General features: G+C 46.5%; 2 protein-coding genes across 16 annotated transcripts in view; one reads left to right on the forward strand and one right to left on the reverse strand.

Moving 5' to 3' along the window:
- Tmem138 (transmembrane protein 138) overlaps nt 1-9,387 on the reverse strand; it is a 22,687-nt gene extending 13,300 nt beyond the window's left edge. For 2 of the 8 annotated variants that reach the window (XM_029556338.1, XM_029556308.1), the window contains exons 1-6: nt 9,342-9,387; nt 6,072-6,324; nt 5,510-5,681; nt 2,491-2,566; nt 2,141-2,249; nt 1,272-1,371 (exon numbers count right to left, since the gene is read on the reverse strand). In XM_029556338.1, coding sequence (XP_029412198.1) covers nt 1,305-1,371; nt 2,141-2,249; nt 2,491-2,566; nt 5,510-5,681; nt 6,072-6,324; nt 9,342-9,387 — 723 coding nt within the window. In that variant the 3' untranslated portion in view covers nt 1,272-1,304. The other 6 variants (XM_029556286.1, XM_029556264.1, XM_029556447.1 and 3 more) reach the window with 6 other exon arrangements.
- A 62-nt stretch (nt 9,388-9,449) lies between these two features.
- Nucleotides 9,450-18,437, forward strand: part of LOC103724635 (cytochrome b ascorbate-dependent protein 3) — an 18,621-nt gene continuing 9,633 nt past the window's right edge. The window contains exons 1-5 of one of the 8 annotated variants that reach the window (XM_008821916.3): nt 9,450-9,485; nt 12,311-12,412; nt 13,908-14,105; nt 16,715-16,923; nt 17,585-17,739. In XM_008821916.3, the coding sequence (XP_008820138.2) occupies nt 13,922-14,105; nt 16,715-16,923; nt 17,585-17,739 (548 nt within the window). In that variant the 5' untranslated portion in view covers nt 9,450-9,485; nt 12,311-12,412; nt 13,908-13,921. Of the gene's footprint in view, nt 9,594-9,921; nt 10,059-10,115; nt 10,289-11,484; nt 11,504-12,310; nt 12,413-13,907; nt 14,106-14,195; nt 14,352-16,714; nt 16,924-17,584; nt 17,740-18,437 lie in introns of those variants that run through there. The other 7 variants (XM_029556128.1, XM_008821845.3, XM_029556198.1 and 4 more) reach the window with 7 other exon arrangements.

The following is an 18,437-nucleotide window of genomic DNA, read 5'->3' on the forward strand; positions in this document are numbered from 1 at the left end:
ACTAATGCTTAAAAGATTTTAGGGCTACCTCTTCAGAGGGGGGAATGTTGGAGAGGAGGGAATGGGCATGGATTTGATCAAAACATCTTATATGCATGTATGAAATTCTCAATGAAGTTTTTGTAAAAAATTTTTAAAAAAAGAAAAAAAATGTTTTGTGGCATATGCAAATAAAAACTTAATTTGGTGCACAAGCTAGTTTTTACTGGTACAGAGCTGTATCAGTTCAAGTGCTGTATCTTCTATGGCTGAGTTCATGCTCCAATGTCATAGTCCAGTAGGTATTTCTCCCTGGATTCAGTCTGCTATCCCCTGTGCTTCAGCACTCTGACTATTCACAGAGCAGCTCTGAGGTGTGTTCTGACTTGATTCAGTCTGTCTCTGTTGGTGCTAGGGTTTGAACCCAGGGCCTTGAGGATGCTAAGCACAACCTCTAGCACTGAGGTACACTTCCAGTCCTTTCTAAACCTTTTTCCTTGAAACTTTGTGCTGATTCCCACTTTGACCTTGCACTCGTCACGTGACTTGCTTTGACCAATGGGAACTTAAGCAGAGGGTTGAAATGCAATAGAACCTGTGCTCTCCTGTTCCTCTTCACTATCTTGTGCACAGACCTGAGGTAGTCTGCTGCCACATAGGTCATATGACCCAGAACAGAGTAAATTGTTATTCTGCCTGAGGTCATCTTAGGTTAGCCAATAGTTAAAGGATTCCAAGAGCATGTAGCCTGCCCAGCCCACCCATGACTGACCACAGACAGACATGAGCAGGTCCAGCTGCAATCACCTGGACCAGCCCAGATCAGCTGAACCTCAGGATGTAGAAGCCAATTGCTTTTGGCTGTATGCTACTGTGTGGGGTGGGGGTTGTTACATATTCCTCTAGCAACAGAAAGCAGCATTCTAAATTAGAATTTAGAAAATTCTAAAAATTTTCTTTGCCAAAACAGGCTCTGAAGCACTTTTTCTCCCAAGGGCAATTTGAGCTTCTAGTAGGGAAAAAATCTGAAGGAAGCACAGAAATCTGGACCCCAGGGGTAGGGGCTGGAATTCAGATCATACTTTGATTTTCAGCACAAGTACCATGATTCTTTTGTTTTTCTGAGACAGTTTTCACACTGTATCCCAGGGTGGCCTAGAACTCACAATATAACCCAGGCAGGCCTTGAACTCATGGTACTCCTCCTGCCTCAGCCTCCTGAGTGCGGGGGTTACAGGTATGAGTCACAATACCCAGCAGTATTTCGGCTGTTAACAGGGCATAATGCGTACCTGCATCTAGTCTGTGGTGTGATCTGTCCTGGGTCAAGTAGATGCTGAGGCTCTGACTTGGCTGCACACCTCTTCACCAGGAAGACACATAGACAAGATTCTACCATTTATGAAAAAAGAATTCCATTTATTTCCTACTTAGGAATGTAAACAAGTACCTTGGGTATAAAAATCTCAACATTAGCCAGGCGTGGTGGTGCACACCTTTAATCCCAGCACTTGGGAGGCAGAGGCAGGTGGATCTCTGTGAGTTCAAGGCCAGCCTGGTCTACACAGTGAGTTCCAGGACAGCTGGGGCTACAGGGAGACCCTGTTTCAAAAAGACCAAAAAAAAAAAAAAAAAAAAAAAAAAAAAAAATCTCAACATCTAAGTGAGTCAGGAGGACATGCCTTTCACTCTGTCCTACAGTCACTCAGGTGTGATGGCTGTGAGGTCACTACTCCAGGCTGAACCAAAAGCTTCAAGAGATGAGTGCTCCTGAGCCCCAGAATCCAAGGAGGAGGGGTCAGAGGAAGTGAGTGGCACAGAGCAGGAAGGGAAGGGAGGTGGCAGACTGAGGTAGGCCAGGAGGCATTCTGTACCAGAATCTGTGGATGTCACTTTGCATGCTGTCCTGGAACTCACCAGGTAGGCCCAGTCTGGCCACAAACTCATGACAATCCTCCTGCCTCAGATCTCCAAGTGTTGGGATTATAGTTGTGACCTACTATACCTAGTAGGTCTTCCTTCTTGAATGCTGAACACAGCTGGCCTGAGCCTATCCTAGGAAGTCCATCTGTTTCCCGGTGCCAAGGGCCTCCCTTCCTGGAGAGCACGCAGCTTCCACCAGGACAGAAAGGCATCCATCAGTATGTTAAGAAGTGGTCACCTTCGGACTTGCATGAACTCCTTGCGCAGCCATAGAGAGTCCTGGTACAAGCGGGGGTCGCCCAGTCTCATAGCCGTCCGTTTGTAGAAGTAGCAGTATAGCACAGCCACTGGGGAAAGCAGAATAGGTAGCTCAGGGATGGTCTTCAGTGTTCCCTTCAGGCCGAAAAACAAACCTAGCCAACTCGAGGCTTGCCCCAGGGTTTCCAGCAGTCCTCCCTCTTGTACTCTGTGTGGCTATCCCCACCGCCCCAGGCCAGTGGTGATGGGACTGAGAAGCCAGTTTCAAGGCCCTTGCTGTCAGAAACACATCAAGGATCCGAATGAACCTCAAGTTGCTATGGCTCTTACCTAGTCTCTGGAATACAAATAGTGTTTGAAGTCCATCTGTCCAAACAAAGCTGTTGGAATTTTTCCAGCGTAAGTTCTAAAGCAGACACAACAGAAAAAGAAAGGTTAAGGGCTGCATGAGGCTCTTTCATCCCTGATTTGATCAGCTGTATCAAAGCCACTGAAAATCATGCTAACATCACTTGGTTATTTTAAGTCCAAGAAGGTAATTTCTCAAGAAAGCCTCAAGCTCCCCCTTTTTAAAACAATTTTTAAGTGGTTAGAGAGATGGCTCAGCAGTTAAGAGTACTTGCTGCTCTTGCGAAAGATCTGGGTTCAGCAACCAACACCCACATGTCAGCTTACAACCATCTATAACTCTAATTTCAGGAGATTTGATGTTCTCTTTTGGCCTCCAAGGGTACCAAGAACAGAATGGTATATATACATGTAGGTAACACTCACAGGAAATTTTAAAGATTAAGGAAAACTTAAAAGTATATTTGTGTGTGGGCATGCATGCACACCAATGTGCTATGGTGTATATGCAGAGGTAGAGGACAACTTTATTTTGTCTTTTTTTTTTTTTTTTTTCCAGAGCTGAGGCCTGAACCCAGGGCCTTGCACTTGCTAGGCAAGTGCTCTACCACTGAGCTAAATCCCCAACCCAAGGACAACTTTAGCGAGTCAGTTTTGTCTTTCTACCATGTTGTACCTAGGGATCAAACTCAGGTTGTCAGGCTTGGTGACAAGTGCCTTCACCTGCTGAGCCACCCATCTTGCCAGTCCTCAAACTCCCTTTTTGTTCCAAAGGGAATCTCCTCTCACCCTGAATCATTTATCCCCTTCCATGCCATTGTCTCTGCCAAGGAGAAAAGACTTATCATCTCAGGAGTTCGGCTGGTCACTCTCCTGGCATGCCAAGGCTTTGGTGCACCCGGGCTCAGGTCTTCATCAGATCAACAGCCTGGGTATGGCCAGGGCACTCTGCCTCCCAGAAGCAAAGCAAACTTGGCTACAGGAAGCACCTTGACACTTGTGCACTGCTTTGCTGCTTTTTGTGAGCTCTGCTTCCCTGTGGCACCCCAGTGGCATCCACAGAGAGGGTCCAGGGAGAAGTAAAAAGAGACTAGAGACAAATGTTCTGCTTCGTTTTGTTTGTGGTGCCATGTGCAGATCAAGGCTGGGGCCTCCCACATGCTAGGCAAGGGATCTATCCTTGAGCCATACCCTAGCCCAGAACCCCGAAGTTTTGTGATCCATCAAAATGAGCATATGAAACACATAAGCTACCCAAAGAGATGAAAGAATTTGTAAAACAGAAGGAATCCATGATGACCAGCAAGGCCCGGCAAGCCTGATGACCCCTCCCCAAAGCCCAACAGCGCAAAGTTACCTCTGACCTCCAGGGTACACCCTGACACGTGTGCCTGCACTCATGGACATACAACATACAACAATACATACAACAATAAAGTTAAAAAATAATAAAGAAGCAATCTGAAACCACAAGAACTGGATCTGATCTGGGGCCCATGTGTGAATGAAAGGGAAGCATCTTGGAGGTTGGATCTGCAGTGTAAGGGCAGGGTCTTGGCACAGGGAAGAGAAGAAGGCAAGCAGTGTTCTTGCTTGGCTATTTCCCAGAAACATTCATGCCTGTAACACTAACCATGGGACACTGATGCCTAAGCATACCCTCTATCAACACCCACCTGCCCAAATAGCCAATGAGGAAACATTCAGCTTCCTGTTTAGCCCTGCTGTCTGGGGCAAAGATTATATACAGACTGTTATATGCAGAAGAGTCCCTAGGTTCTTGAATATGGTTGTTTTTCAACAGAGAAAAAAGTGCCTTATGAAACTGTCACCTGCCTAGAACCCCAGACCAGGATACTCATCTAACCCATCTTATATCAAGCACTCTGAACCAAGTAAAAGAATGACAGGACCTCCAGGGCAAAGTGCTCCTATTTGGATTTTCTTCTTTTTCTTTCTTTAGGCAATCTGGGGAATCAATCCTAGGGCACTGAGCCTGCCAGGTATGTATCCCACCCCCAGCTCCCACCCATTTTCTTTCTTTTTGGTGTTTTTTGTTTGTTTTTTTTTCTATATTAAGTCTTTGATGTACTCCAGGGTTAATCAGAAACAGCTTGAATACAAAGCCATCTATCTCACACAGGCCCCAGGTCAGATCTGGTTCTCATGGCTTTGAACTTCTGTTTCACCAATTCTTCCATCTCTTTCATCTCTTTGTTGTATCTTGTGTGTCTCTCATATATTCATGTTTAAAAAACATTATTTTTTATTTTCTGTGTTTGTGTGAGTACCTGTATATATGTACACCATATGCATGCCAATGCCCTAGGAGACCACAAGAGGGTATTGGAACCTCCGGAACTGGAGTTATGGGCTTACAGAGAGTTGTGAACTGACCAGTGTCAGTGCTGGGAGCTGAACCCAGGTCCTCCACAAGAGCAGCAGGTGCTCTTAACCACTGAGCCATCTTTCTAGCACATCATACACTCATTTTAATAAGTCACATTACCACCTCAAGATTTTGGACTAGGAGTGTGGCTCAGTGAGGCTTGTCTTGAAATTACATGTAGCTCAGGCTGAGCTTGAACTTATGGTGATCCTCCTGCCACAGCCTCTGAAGAGCTAGGGTTACAGGTATGTTCCACCATATTTAGCTTTTTTTTTCTTTCTGAGACAACATCTCAAAGTACAGCTCAGGATGGCCTTGAAACTCATGGTAATCCTGCCTTGGCCTACTGAGTGCTGGGATTACAGATGTTAGCTACTACACCTATTTCTAGCCCTTTATGGATGTGAGAGGACCAGCAAGATGGCTCTCATTGGTTGGGGGTGCTTGCTTGCCAGGCCTGATGGCCTGAGTTTAATCCCCAGAACTCACATGGTGGAAAGAACACACTTCCACAAACTGTCATCTGACAAGACAGACACACACACAGCCCAAATAAATAAGATATATTTAAAGAAAAATTAGAGATGTGAGAATTCAGAGCTTCACCCTTACCATTATCCAGACATGAAGGGAGATGCTGAGGGCGAAGTACACAGCTATCAGAATGATGGTCCCTTTGAACTTACGGAATAGGAGGTTGACCAGGCCAGCCTGGAAGATGAAGGTGTTGAAGAACATGAGGAAAATGATGATGATATTGAAGAGAATTGCAATATCCTGTATGCTGTAGACACATAAAGCAAAGTAAAGCCAAATGGAGGCTGTGTGAAGACCCAAGAGATGGCCCTAAGTTCTAAGGGACACCATGAGGTCCATGGTTCCTTGTGATATAGTCACCCCATACTCCCAGACAGCAGAGACTTCTAGACAAGTAGCTAAAATGATTCATTGAATTGTAGTCCATAGATAAGGCTTTCCTGTTCTGACATTCTGTCACTCTGTGTATGGGGGATGGGGGTGGGGGAACTGCTGGGGATCGACACAGGGCCTAGCCCATGCTAAGCAAGAGCTACCATTGAGCTACATCCCCAGACCATCTATTAATGACATTCTAATGACTATCAGGGCATTCAAACTGCTTGGGTTCACCTTTTTAGGCATTTCCTGCACTCACATGAAGAGTACCAGCTGGACGACAGGAGCCATTCGGAGTAGCTCGGAGAAGGAATTGACAAACAGATCATAGAACAGCAGCAGGAATTGCAGGAAGAGCACCAGGCTGTAGTTACTGGTCTGGAGCATCTTCCCTCTGCTTTTGGGGGTTCCCAAAGGCACATTCCACAGTTCTGGAGAAAAAAACTTCTGGTTCTCTACCCAGTCCTTGGTGCGAGGCAAGCTGTTTCCCTGGCACTTAAGGCAAGGACCTGCTGGAGCAAAGAGATGCAAGGTTAAGTCTATTAATAAACATGTACTAAGCATCTGTGTGCCAAATGTAATTCTAGGTGACTGGGATACATTAGTGAAGAAAAAAGGACCAGGGACTAGAGAGATGACTCAGCAGTTAAGAACACTGACTGCTCTTACAGAATACCAAGTATCAGTACCCAGCACCCACGTGGCAACTAACAACTGTCCATAACTCTGGTTCCAGATGATCTGATGTCCTCTTCTGCCTCCATGGACACCAGGCAAGCACGAGGTACACATACATACATGCAGGCAAAACACTCATACAGACAAAAATCTTTAAAAAAGGCCTCAGCTGGGCATGGTGGTGCATGCCTTTAATCCCAGCACTTGGAAAGCAGAGGCAGGTGGAGGTGGATCTCTGTGAGTTTGAGGTTGGCCTGGTCTACATAGCAAGTTCCAGGGAGACCCTGTCTGAAAAATATTAGGGTTTCAAACAGCAGCAGTCTCCCCCCTCCCCAACAGGGTCCCATGGAATCAAGCCTGAAAAAGGGAACTGAAAAAGGAACCTTGGCCTATGAAGTCAAGGGAAGCAGATTCTTCTAAGAGGCAGCCTGCCTTTCCTCTGATCTCTGAAGACAAGAAAAGCAGATTTTGCCTGCTAACCAGAGATTTTAGGAGCTGTTTCAGTACAGCAGCTTTTCCCTTATCTTAGGAGGACAAAAAAAGTAAACACTTCCTGACCCAGATCCTGGCTGGCAGACAGAACAGAGCCAGGTTTACAAGCCCTGTTTTTCCTGCTTTCCCCGCCTGATTTTTCCCAAAACACTTCCCGCCTTCTGCACCCTGAAGCCCCCACATATAAGCCCCAGCTCACAATCCGTGGGCTGACATTTTTCCTTCCCCAAAGAAAACATGTCCCATGTGAAATAAAGCTCTATCCCGCTGAGAGTTTTATCTGTCTTGGTGCCTCATCCTCCACTTGTTCTCCTGAAAATTTTTACCTATCAAAAAAGACAAACAAACAAACAATCCCAAGGAAAGCCAGGTGTAGTGGCATACATTTATATTCCCAGTACTTGGGAGGCTGAAGCAGGAGGGTCAAGAGTTTGAGGACAGCCTGTGTTAGGATGGCAAGACCCAAACGAAACAAGACCGAACCGAACCGAACCAAACCAAACCAAACCCACCCCACCCCAATTCCACCCCACCTTACTCCACTCCACTGCAATCGGTCAACCTTCTGGAGACTTAATATCAAGTGTCTCTCCATGCCTGGTCCTTCTAAATGCACAGCCTTTTCTTCTCTTTTCCTTGTTTCCGATTTTTTAAATCAGATTTTGCTATATAGCCCGAGCTGGTCTTGAATTCATGATCCTCCTGCCTCAGCTTTCTGGGTGCTTATTTTACAGGATTGCACCACCACAACACGCCCTAGCCTAGAATATATGCGGTACTACAGAGGAGTAACAGCCTGGTCATATAGTAAAACTATTAGTAGTAATAATAATAGTAACAAACTCATATATAACTTGCAGTGTGCGCTGGGGATGGTTCAAAACACTGATATCTAAACTATAATAACCTCATGAGGGAGAATTTCCCCATTTTACAAATGAGAAACAGAGGTCCTGAAAGTTAAAACAAATTGTCCAATATTACATATCTGGTAAGTGGCAGTGCCAGGATTCTGATCCAGGCAGTGTGGGATAAAGACCCTGCTGTTAATCACTGCACAAGCTGACTCTTTCACAACGGAAAGACTGATATAAAACTATGTGAGGAAAATGTTCACATTAGAAATAGGAAGCGGTGGGTTGGAAAGATGGCTTAGTGGTTAAGAGCACTGTCTGCTCTTGCAGAAGACCCGGGTTCAAATCCCAGCACCCACATGGCAGCTAACAACTCCATAACTCCAGCCCCAGGGAATCTGATGCCCTCTTCTGTCCTCCGCGGGCACTGCACGACAAGGGTGCACTTAATATACGCAGGCATGACACACACATAAAATAAAAATATTTAAAATATTTTTTAAAAAGTGGAAGTGTCACAGACAGAAAATGCTGAGGACACAGTCCTCTCGTGAAAAGATTAAGGTAGCAATACGGCAGCATTAAGCAAGGGGAGCATGTTCATAACTACGTAATAAAAGGACTATCTTGAAGAACGGCCATTTTTGTGCAGATAATCCCCATTTTGCAGAGGTTCTGACCCTGTCCACCTCCCCTGGCGGAAAAATTCCACTTTTCTGGATGAACTTAGCTTCTCTGCTTGAGTTTTCACATTCATAAATAATCTGTTCCTTAGGCACCAGCACCAAGATAATCTTGTTGACCAAGAGAATTTCCTTTAATCCTCGTAACCACTGCACCGTAGGAAAGAATTATCACCTGGCTACAGCTAAGAGTGCAAGTCCTTCCCTCCAGGTAGCAAATGCGCAGAGCCAAACGCACCACTGGCCGCCCCACCGAGGGCTGCAGGGAGGATCGGTCACGCAAAAACGCCCTCGCTCGCCCTCCTTTTAGAGCAGCGTGGATTGGCAAAAAAAAGCAGGGGTGGGCGCAGTCGGCAACCCGCAACTGCTGCCATGCGCGGAGCAGTGGTCCCGACCCTTCCGGCCGGCGCACAGACCGGGCGGCCTGAGCTGTAGCCCAGAGGCAACAGCAACAAAAAACGAGGTTCCGGCCACCTAACACACTTCTCCAAACGACTCTCACCTCAAAGAGCCAAAGTCGGTTGTCATGGGGACACCCTGGGGCTTCCGGAAGCTGGCTTTAAATTCCGGAAGTACAAGACGGGCGCGGCTCGGGCATGCGTCCCGGGATTCCTCTGATCGCTCCAGGCCGCCATGTTTGTGCCTTCGCTTTCCTTCAGGTCCTCCCGGCCACGCCCCGCGCCGACTTCCCAAGAGCCAAGCCCACAGCTAGAGCCTGTTAACCCGGGCTATTCCGCTTCCCGGGGATGGTGGGGAGGGAGACGAGGCAGCGCTTCCAGACCCTGTTCCCAGGATAGGGCAAGAAACCCGCTGAGGACTTACGCCTTAGTGCGCTAGCAGCGGGCCAGACCCGGGGCCGGGACTTCATTTCCCAGGTGGCCTCGCGCGCCACCGGAAGTACTCATAGCCAATATAAAGCCCGGGAAGCACCCTCTGCAGCGGTGTCCCCGGACTACAGGTTTATCCGTAGGTTCTTCAACGCCCTGGAGCCTGGGGAGCGATAGCGCCAGTGAGGGGCGGCGACTGCTGGGTCTCGGAGATCCGGCCCCTGGGCGTCCCACTGTATGGTTAGGGGTGAGAAAGCTCGGGCCGGGAGAGCAGGGACCTGGGTTCCAGAGCTGGCTCCGCCACTATCTCGCTTCGCGCTGTCGCGACCCCTCGCTCAACTTGCTTTTCTTTTTCGAGTTGGACACTTTTCTCTCCCCTTCCTGACGGCAGGTGGTAAAGGAACGCTTTTCCGAAGTCGGAAAAAGCAGGCAGAATCTCTACCCAAGATTTGCTAGGATCAAGCTGATCAAGGGGGTCAGCGTCGTCCGCCTTTTGCCTGGAATAGTGACAGTTCGATCATTCGCGCTAAAGTGGACTTTATTTTCACTCCTGGTTGGAATATTAGGTCGCTCACTCCTGAGTCTTGCCTTTGGAAATGCAGCCTGAGAACTGAGGAGAGGACCTGGATGCCTGCATTAGTCTTGCCACCTGCCTTGGTCAAGTCACTCTTGTCCTTGTTAAGGATCCGCATGTTGCAGTATTTTTTGAACTGTAAGATAAAGGTTTTTAGAACTTGAACTCTAAATCTGGTTCTCAGTATTCTTAATGTCCATCTGTTAAACGGCAGCAACAAACTTTGTGTGCCTTTATCTGTTTGTAGTTATAAAAGTAACTGCAAGTTTGGAATAGAGCCTTTTTCTGAGACTAAGGACAGAATAGAAGATTGATTTTTTTTAAAAAATATTTTATTTTCTGTGTATGCATGTATTGCCTGCATGTAGGTAAGTGCACCCGTGTCGTGCAATGCCCGCGGAGGACAGAAGAGGCCCAGGATCCCCTGGAACTAGAGTTACAGACAGTTGTTAGCTGCCATGTCGGTGCTGGGATTCTAACCCTGGTCTTTCGCAAGAAAAACCAGTGTTCTTAACCGCTGGGCCATCTCTCCAGCCCCAGAAGATTGATTTCTTATCCCTGCCCCTTGATTCTGGTTTTGCTCAGGTTATGAGAATCCTCTGGCCAAGGAATCAAGGAAAGCATTTCATTGAGGGTAGAAAGTAGACTTGGCTAGTTTAGGGTAGATAAATTATACCCCACAGGTCACACTTGACCCTGAATGGTTTTTACATGTTTAGGCTATTGAAAAATTTATAATAGTCCATAAAATGTGAAAATCATATGAAACTTAGTTGTTAGTGTCTGTCCGTAAACAAAGTGTTACTGGGACACACAGTCAAGCTTATTTGTTAAGATACTGTCTACGGCTGTTCTTGTGTTACATCAGCACAGAATGAATGTCATAGTTGAGACAGAGACTGGATGTTTCTTAAAGCCTGCAGAGTTTTCTGGCCCTTGCCTTAGAATGTGACTTGGCAGAGTGAGGACAGGAAACTGAGCTGTAATGAGCATGTCCAAACTGCTCTCTTAGTACAAATGAGGGTGTTGTCTGAGTATTTGTGTGTGATTTTTGCTGTGTTCTTTGCCTTCTTTTGCTCTTGTTTCAGGAAGGGAGTGCTTATCTATGAACTATAGATAGGAGTTTAGCTTGCTTTCTGCCACAAAAATCCCCATTATCTGTTCTAAGTCTATCACAGAGCAGTAACCCAGGGCTTGTAGGGGTTACTATTAATTAGTATTATGAGTATGTGTGTGTGTTAATGAATGCTGTGTGTACAGGTGTCTGTGGAGGCCAGAAGAGGACATAGAATCCTTTAGAGCTGGCCCTGTGAGATGCCAGGCATGAGTTCTGGGAATTGAACTTGAGCTCATACTGCTCTTAACTGCAAAGCCACCCCCCTTTTGAGGCAGGGTCTCATGTAGTCCTGGCTAGCCTCAACTCATTTTGTAGTTGAAGGTGATGTTGAACTTCTGATTCTCCTGCTTCCACCTCTGGATTATAGGCATATTCTCTCTCTCTCTCTCTCTCTCTCTCTCTCTCTCTCTCTCTCTCTCACCATTTTTTATTTTCAGTGTAGAAGACATGTGGAGGTAATTACAAGGTAAAGTGGGGGCACCCTTCAGGGGTGAGGAGGAGAGGGGACAGTGTTCAAAGAGACCACTGGGTGGGACATACTCTTGATAGGTGGGAATGGACAGTGGCCAAAGGGACCACTTTTCTTTCTTTTTATAAAAGAAGCAGCAGCTGTGGAAGTAGATATGGTCAGATGACTGACTGGAGCCTGCTCTCTCAGCCTTTCACTGGAGGTCTAGGCTGTTAGGCAAACTGGAGCCTGCTCTCTTAGCCTTTCACTGAGGTCTAGGCTGTTAGGCAAACACAACATGTAATCAGAGCTACTGAGAGGCCTGGGTAGGCATGGAGACCATGAGCTTCAGGTCGTAGTTTATTTTTTGAAGCTGACCTCACTGTGTTGCTTAGGCAGGCCTTGAACTCCTGTGTGCAAATGATCCTCCCAGTTCAGCTTCTCAGGCAACTAGAAGTATAGGCACATGCCTAGCTCGCTTCAGGTTTTTGTTAGTGGTTGGGAGAAAACTCCTGTGACAGTAATAAATAAGAAGTTAGAATACTAGACTCTGGCACTGTTCTTGGATACTTTTTTTTCACTTGATCTCATAACCTGTGGCCAAGGAAAAAGGCCTGAGGCCTTACAGCAAACAGACAAGGGTTTGAAACTCCTGTTGGTGTGTTGGATCCTAATGCTAACAGCTCTGAGCTTTAGTTTCCTCCTGTATAGGAACGGGGCAATACTCCTTACAGAGTCATTAAGATTGGGACCACATGGAGGGTTCCAGTGCTTGTAGCTAGAGTTCAGTTAATTTTTCTTCTCACTGCCATGTCTTTCTTTCAGAAACAAGTCCTTCAGTGTTAAGTGTTTTCTTCAAGGTACCTAGTTTGTGACAATTGGAGCCCCAGGCTGCCCTCCTATGAGAGTCTTCTACTGGGTCTAAAGGTGAGGAATTGGGTATTGTCCTTCCTTGTGCATTACTGGCTATTCTTTCTATGAGATGATCCAGAGGATAGTCTACAGTAGTAGAAAGCCACCTTCTTACCTTTCTGATGTGAGCCTGTTAGGCCATGTCACCCACAGATTTGCTGGAAGCAGGACTGGCCCCTTTGTCTTTGTCCATTTGCCTGGCCTTTTTTTTAAGCATATGTGTGTACTGGGGAATGTAACCCATCATTTAACCATCCTAAGCAAGCGCCAGTCACTGAGCTACAAATATAGCCCCTTGCCTAGTTTTAAGAGCAGCTGCTTATAGACATAAGCATTCACCAGAGAAAACCTGAAAGCAGAGGTGGTTATGGCATTTGTTAAGTACAGGTGGAAATCTAAAAATAAGTCTCTTGCTTTCTAGACCATGAGTTCTTCTTTTCTCTGGACTTTCCCTAGTGAAGGGAAAGCAGAAGTAGGTCTCAAGTCTAGAGAGAGCCAAGAGCTGTCTCTTAGTTCAAGGGGAGTAGGGAGTTCAGGGGTTAAGGTCTGCTCTCTCCTCCTCAGTGGGCAAGGCCCCATGGAGTTAATCCTCTGGGAGAAGGAACTGTTTTATAGAAATGGGAGCCCAGAGAACTTCTCTCCCAGGTGACCTAACGATACTGCTTGAGCATCTCCAGAATGCTGTGACGTCCAAAATACTTAAAAAAATTACTTCCTTTTTATTTTGTGTGGTGTGTGTGTTTGTGTGTGTGAGCACATATATGCCACAATATAACGTTTGGAAGTCAGAGGACAACTTTTGGGGGTCTCTTCTTAACCTCCCCTTGCTTAAGCAGGATCTTTCTTGTTGAAACCAGAAACTTTTTGATCACTACATTAATGATTCAGTATATGCAGTAAGCAGATATTTCAAAATCCAAAAGCCTTTTTAGTCCAAAACTCTTCTACAACCAAGCATTTTGTTCAAGGGTTACCTAACCTAGAATGTGTTTACCCCTTTTCAGATTATAGTTTTGCCTTCTTATATTGGATTCCAGGGCTTGAGCATTTGTGATTTGGTCTGAATTATCTTCCTTTTGAGACAAGGCCTCACTGTGTAGATCTGGTTGGCTTGGAACTCACTATGTAGACCAGGCTGATCCTGAACTCACAGAGATCTACCTGCCTCTGCCTCCTGAGTACTGTAGCCTGGATTTTGACACCCATTTCCTATGGGTTTGGTGTGGGGATCCTTCTTTGTCTTCTGGTTTTGTGTGGGAAGATTAGTCAGTGCCACAGCTCCAAGCCCACTTTGTCATCTTGCCACATTCCTGCTGTGTGCCCTGTCAGGTGCAGGGATGGGGCCCTACTCATTTCTAGCCTATCTTGGCATCGTAGCCTTATAGGAGATGGGAACTGAAGCAAAAAGATCCCACGCCACGGACAGAGGGAGAAGTTAGTGTTATTTCCTGTAGCTGGTGTTTGGGGTGCACCATGGTCAGCTGGGACATGTGACTTCTGCTTCTTCTAGGAGTCTTGATCAGGATGGCTTCAGGATGGTTCTACCTGTCCTGCCTGGTGCTGGGCTCCCTGGGCTCCATGTGCATCCTCTTCACCACCTATTGGATGCAGTACTGGCGCGGTGGCTTTGCCTGGGATGGCAGTGTATACATGTTCAACTGGCACCCTGTGTTCATGGTTTCTGGCATGGTGGTGCTCTATGGAGCTGGTGAGTAATATGTCATCACTGTGGGAGGCGCGTTACGGCTTGGGCCTGGGTGGGACAGTACTTTCCCTTACTGAGGCTTATCTTTGTCAGGGTTGCGTTTAGGGCTGCCAGAGTCAGTTGAATTGAGCTGTCTCTGAGACCAACTGTCATTTGCGGGGAGAAGTGGAATGTGTAGAGACAGCTCAGAGGAGCAGCTCTACAGATACTTGGAGACAGGGTCAGCATACTTCTGTAAAGGACCAGACTGTAAGTAGGACTGTAAGCCATATGGTCACAATCTATGTTACAACTGCACAGCTCTGCTGTTGTATGAGAGCAGCCACAGGAAACACACATGAGCATGGCTGTGTTCCAATAAAACTTCATTCACAACACTTAAGTTTGCTGACCCCTGCACTGAAGAATAGGAAGTTGAAGCCACTTATAGAATAGTTGTCCAGGAACCATCCTTGCCCCATGCATTCAAATCTGTGTCCTATAACCTGGAAGTGAACCTCATTTTACCAGTTGTAGAATGGGACTAATGGTAGCATTGACAGGAGCAGCTTAACCATGTGTACTTCACATGCACCTTTTGTTTTCTTTGTGTGTCTGTGTGTGTGTATGTATGTACACACATATGTGCATGAGTGTGGAGACCAGGACATGTTGCTCAACCTTATACTCCTTCCTATTTAATAGGAATAATAATAATAAATATAATAATAATAAAATCCTATTTTATTATTAGAGCGTGCATGTTTATTATTAGAGTGTGTATGCGTGTGCATGTGTGTCTGTGTATGTATGTTCACATGTATGTACATGAGTGTGGAAACCAGGACATATTGTTCATCCTTACATTCCTTCCACCTTTAAAAAAAAAAATCATATTTTGGCTTGGCGTGGTGGTGCACATCTTTAATCCCAGTACTCAGGAGGCAGAGGCAGGTGGATCTATGTGAGTTTGAGGCCAGCCTGGTCTCCATGGTGAATCCAGGACAGCTGGGGCTACAGGGAGACCCTGTCTCAAAAAGACCCCCCCCCAAAAAATCCTATTTTATTATTAAAGTGTGTGTGTGTGCACGCGTGTGCATGTGTGTGTATGTATGTACACGTATGTATGTGAGTGTGGAGACCAGGACATGTTGTTCATCCTTATACTCCTTCCACCTTTAAAAAAAAATCCTATTTGATTATTAGAGTGTAGTGTGTGTGTGTGTACACAGTCGCACATGAGTGTGGCATGATGCCTGTGTGGAAGTCAGGACAACTTTCTGGAGTCAAGTCGGTTCTCTCTTTCCCCCATCATTTTCAGGAATCAAAGTGAGGTCAACAGGCTTATATGGCCAGTGCTTTTACCTACTGAATCCTCTTGCCAGCCCCACTTTTAAAAGAATTATTTTTGCCAGGTGTGGTGGTATATGCCTTTAGTCCCAGCACTTGGGAGGCAGAGGCAGGTGGATCTCTGAGTTTGAGGCCAGCCTGGTCTACATAGCTTGTTCCAGGCCAGCTGTGACTCCAGGGAGACCCTGTCTCAAAAAGACAAATTTTTATTATAATTTTTAATTATGAGTGTCTGTATATGTGATGCTGCCCTCAGAGGCTTTAGATCCCCTAGAGTTAGAGTTATAGGTGGCTGTCAGCACCTGATGTAGGTGCTGGTAACTGAACTCAGGTCCTCTATAAGAATAGGATGTGCTGGTAACCTCTGAGCCATCTCTTCAGCTTCCTACCCCAGCCCCAAACCTTTTTTTTTGTTTTTTTGAGACAGGGTCTCTCACTGGCCTGGGGCTCACTGATGAGGGTAGGCTGGCTAGCCAGCAAGCCCCAGGAATCCTCCTGTCTACTTCCCCAGTGATGGGATTACAGGTGTGTGTCATCACACCCAGCTTTATTATGTGGTTTCTGGGGATTGAACACTCATCTCCCTACCTTTTTCCTTCTTTTCTATCCTATTTGTTTTGTTTTGTTTGTTTGTTTGTTTGAGATAGGGTCTTGCCTATGTAGCCCACGGTGGCTTTGAACTCACTATTTAGCAGTCCTCCTGCTTTAGCCTCCTGAGTGTTGGGACTACAGGTATGTGCCACCATGTTTATTCTTAATTCTGTTCTTACAATAAGCCTGTGAGATGGGCTCTGTTGCTATCCCCATTTTACAGATGAGGAAACAGAAGAGGCCAGACTTAAGATACAGAACCTAGATTTGGACTTGTGTTCACTGACCTCTCTTCCTGAGCTCTTCATTATTTACTTTTCACTTTTGGTGCTGGAGATGGAACTGAGCCCAGGGCCTTGGGCATGCTAGGCATGTGCTGAGCTCTATCCTCAGCTTCCAGGCCTGGGTTCTCATAGCCTTGGCTGTGAGAATTCAGTGTGATGAAACCATGAAGAGAAAACACCTCAGCTGCATTCACACTGCATTCAGGATTGTGAGGACAGAATGTCAAGTTCGGGAAACTGCTCCTTCCTCTTTAACTGGCCCTTCCAGCCTCCCTTCCTGCTGTCTCCCACAAATAATGGGATGCCCCAGCACTTCTCTTCTGATTGGGAGGCTGTGTGGGGTCTCACCAGGGAGTACGGGAAGTGCAAGGGGATGTGGCCAAACCCTGGGACTGTTCTCTTCTGCAGCCTCGCTGGTGTACCGCCTGCCCTTGTCATGGGTGGGACCCAAGCTGCCCTGGAAACTCCTCCATGCAGCCTTGCACCTGCTGGCCTTCATCTTCACTGTTGTGGGGCTGGTTGCTGTCTTTCAGTATCACAACCATTCAAAAATTGCACACCTCTATTCCCTGCATAGCTGGCTGGGCATCACCACTGTCATCCTCTTTGCCTGCCAGGTAGGTGCCTCTACCCTCTCCTCCTGGGTTCCCATAGCCAGGTCTAGCACCATGGGCTCTAGGGATGGTTTCATTGACCTCAGCTCCAAATATTTCCTCTGCCCTTTACCTGGAGGGTCTCACATACTGCACATATAGACTTAGCTGCTTGAATGGCTGTGGGGAGTTGGGGTTTCAATTCTAGGCCTGTTCCTTATAGCTGTTGCACAGCCTATTGTCCCAGAGTCCTCTGGGCTGACTTTACCATCCCATACACCATGCTGACTCTGATCTACCCTCTTTTCTGCTTTCTCCATTCCATCTTTTTGAACTGAAAGCCATTCTAGAACTAATTTTATTATTCCAACATGAGTCCTGGCTCAAGTTATTTATGAGCCAGGACTGGGAAGAGGCTGAGGCTGAAGAAGATGGCTGGGTTTGCTTGGTGAGCACATCGCAGTAAGCCTTTCACACACCAGCCTAGTTGCTTGTGTAATAGAAATGAGCAGACTGCAGTTAGGTGTGTGTAGTGAAGGCTATGCATGGTTGGGAGTGTTTGAGTTAGGAAAAGAAGGCTAGGGGATGAGGGCCAGCAGGGACCATCGGGGTGGTGGATGACTTGGGGCACCTGTGGTTATGCACGGTTGCTCCAGAACTTCTTCCCACGTGCTTGTGTCCACAGTGGTTCCTGGGCTTTTCCATCTTCCTCTTGCCCTGGGCGTCCCAGTGGCTGCGAAGCCTCTTGAAACCTGTGCATGTCTTCTTTGGAGCTTGCATCCTCTCTCTGTCAATCACATCTGTCATTTCCGGCATCAACGAGAAGATTTTCTTCGTTTTGTGAGTGCAAAGGGGCCTGTATCACTAAGGCAAGGGGGGAGCAGGGACTTGAGAAGATGTGCCCCTAGGACCAGGGCAGGTAAGCCTCTGGGCTTGGGTCCATTCCTGATCTGAAATGTGACACAGTTGGCCTGTCTTTAGGTTGAAGTTGGTAAATTGGCTAGCAAATATTTATCAATCATCAAGTGATATAGTACCTACTGTCAGAAACTACTACTCTAAGCACCTTACCTTTAATTTTAAGTACCCTACAACATGTGTTTTCTCATTATGAAAGCATATATGATGAGGTGCAGAGAAGTAACTAACTTAACAACACACAGCTTAGCAAGTGGCAGAGCTGGAAATTGAGTTAGGCAGTCTCCAGCCTGTGTCTAACCACTGCTGACCTTTGTTTTGAGGCAGTGTGGTGCAGTAAACAGCAAATAAGATTGGAAGTTGGTCCTGGGTTTAGATCTTGGCTGAAGATCTTGACTGAAAGTTCATTTCCCTGTAGAAGCTTCAGTTTTCTCATGCATAAAGAGCACTACAGGCCCGGCGTGGTGGTCCACGCCTTTAATTCCAGCACTCAGGAGGCAGAGGCAGGGGGATCTCTGTGAGTTCAAGGCTAGCCTGGTCTAGATAGTAAGTTACAGGACAGCTGGGGCTACAGAGAGACCCTGTCTCAAAAAGACCAAAAAAAAAGAAAAAAAAAAAAA

This window comes from Nannospalax galili, unplaced genomic scaffold, assembly GCF_000622305.1.
Source record: "Nannospalax galili isolate Female #2095 unplaced genomic scaffold, S.galili_v1.0 scaffold1270, whole genome shotgun sequence".
In the NCBI taxonomy this organism is placed as follows: domain Eukaryota; kingdom Metazoa; phylum Chordata; class Mammalia; order Rodentia; family Spalacidae; genus Nannospalax; species Nannospalax galili.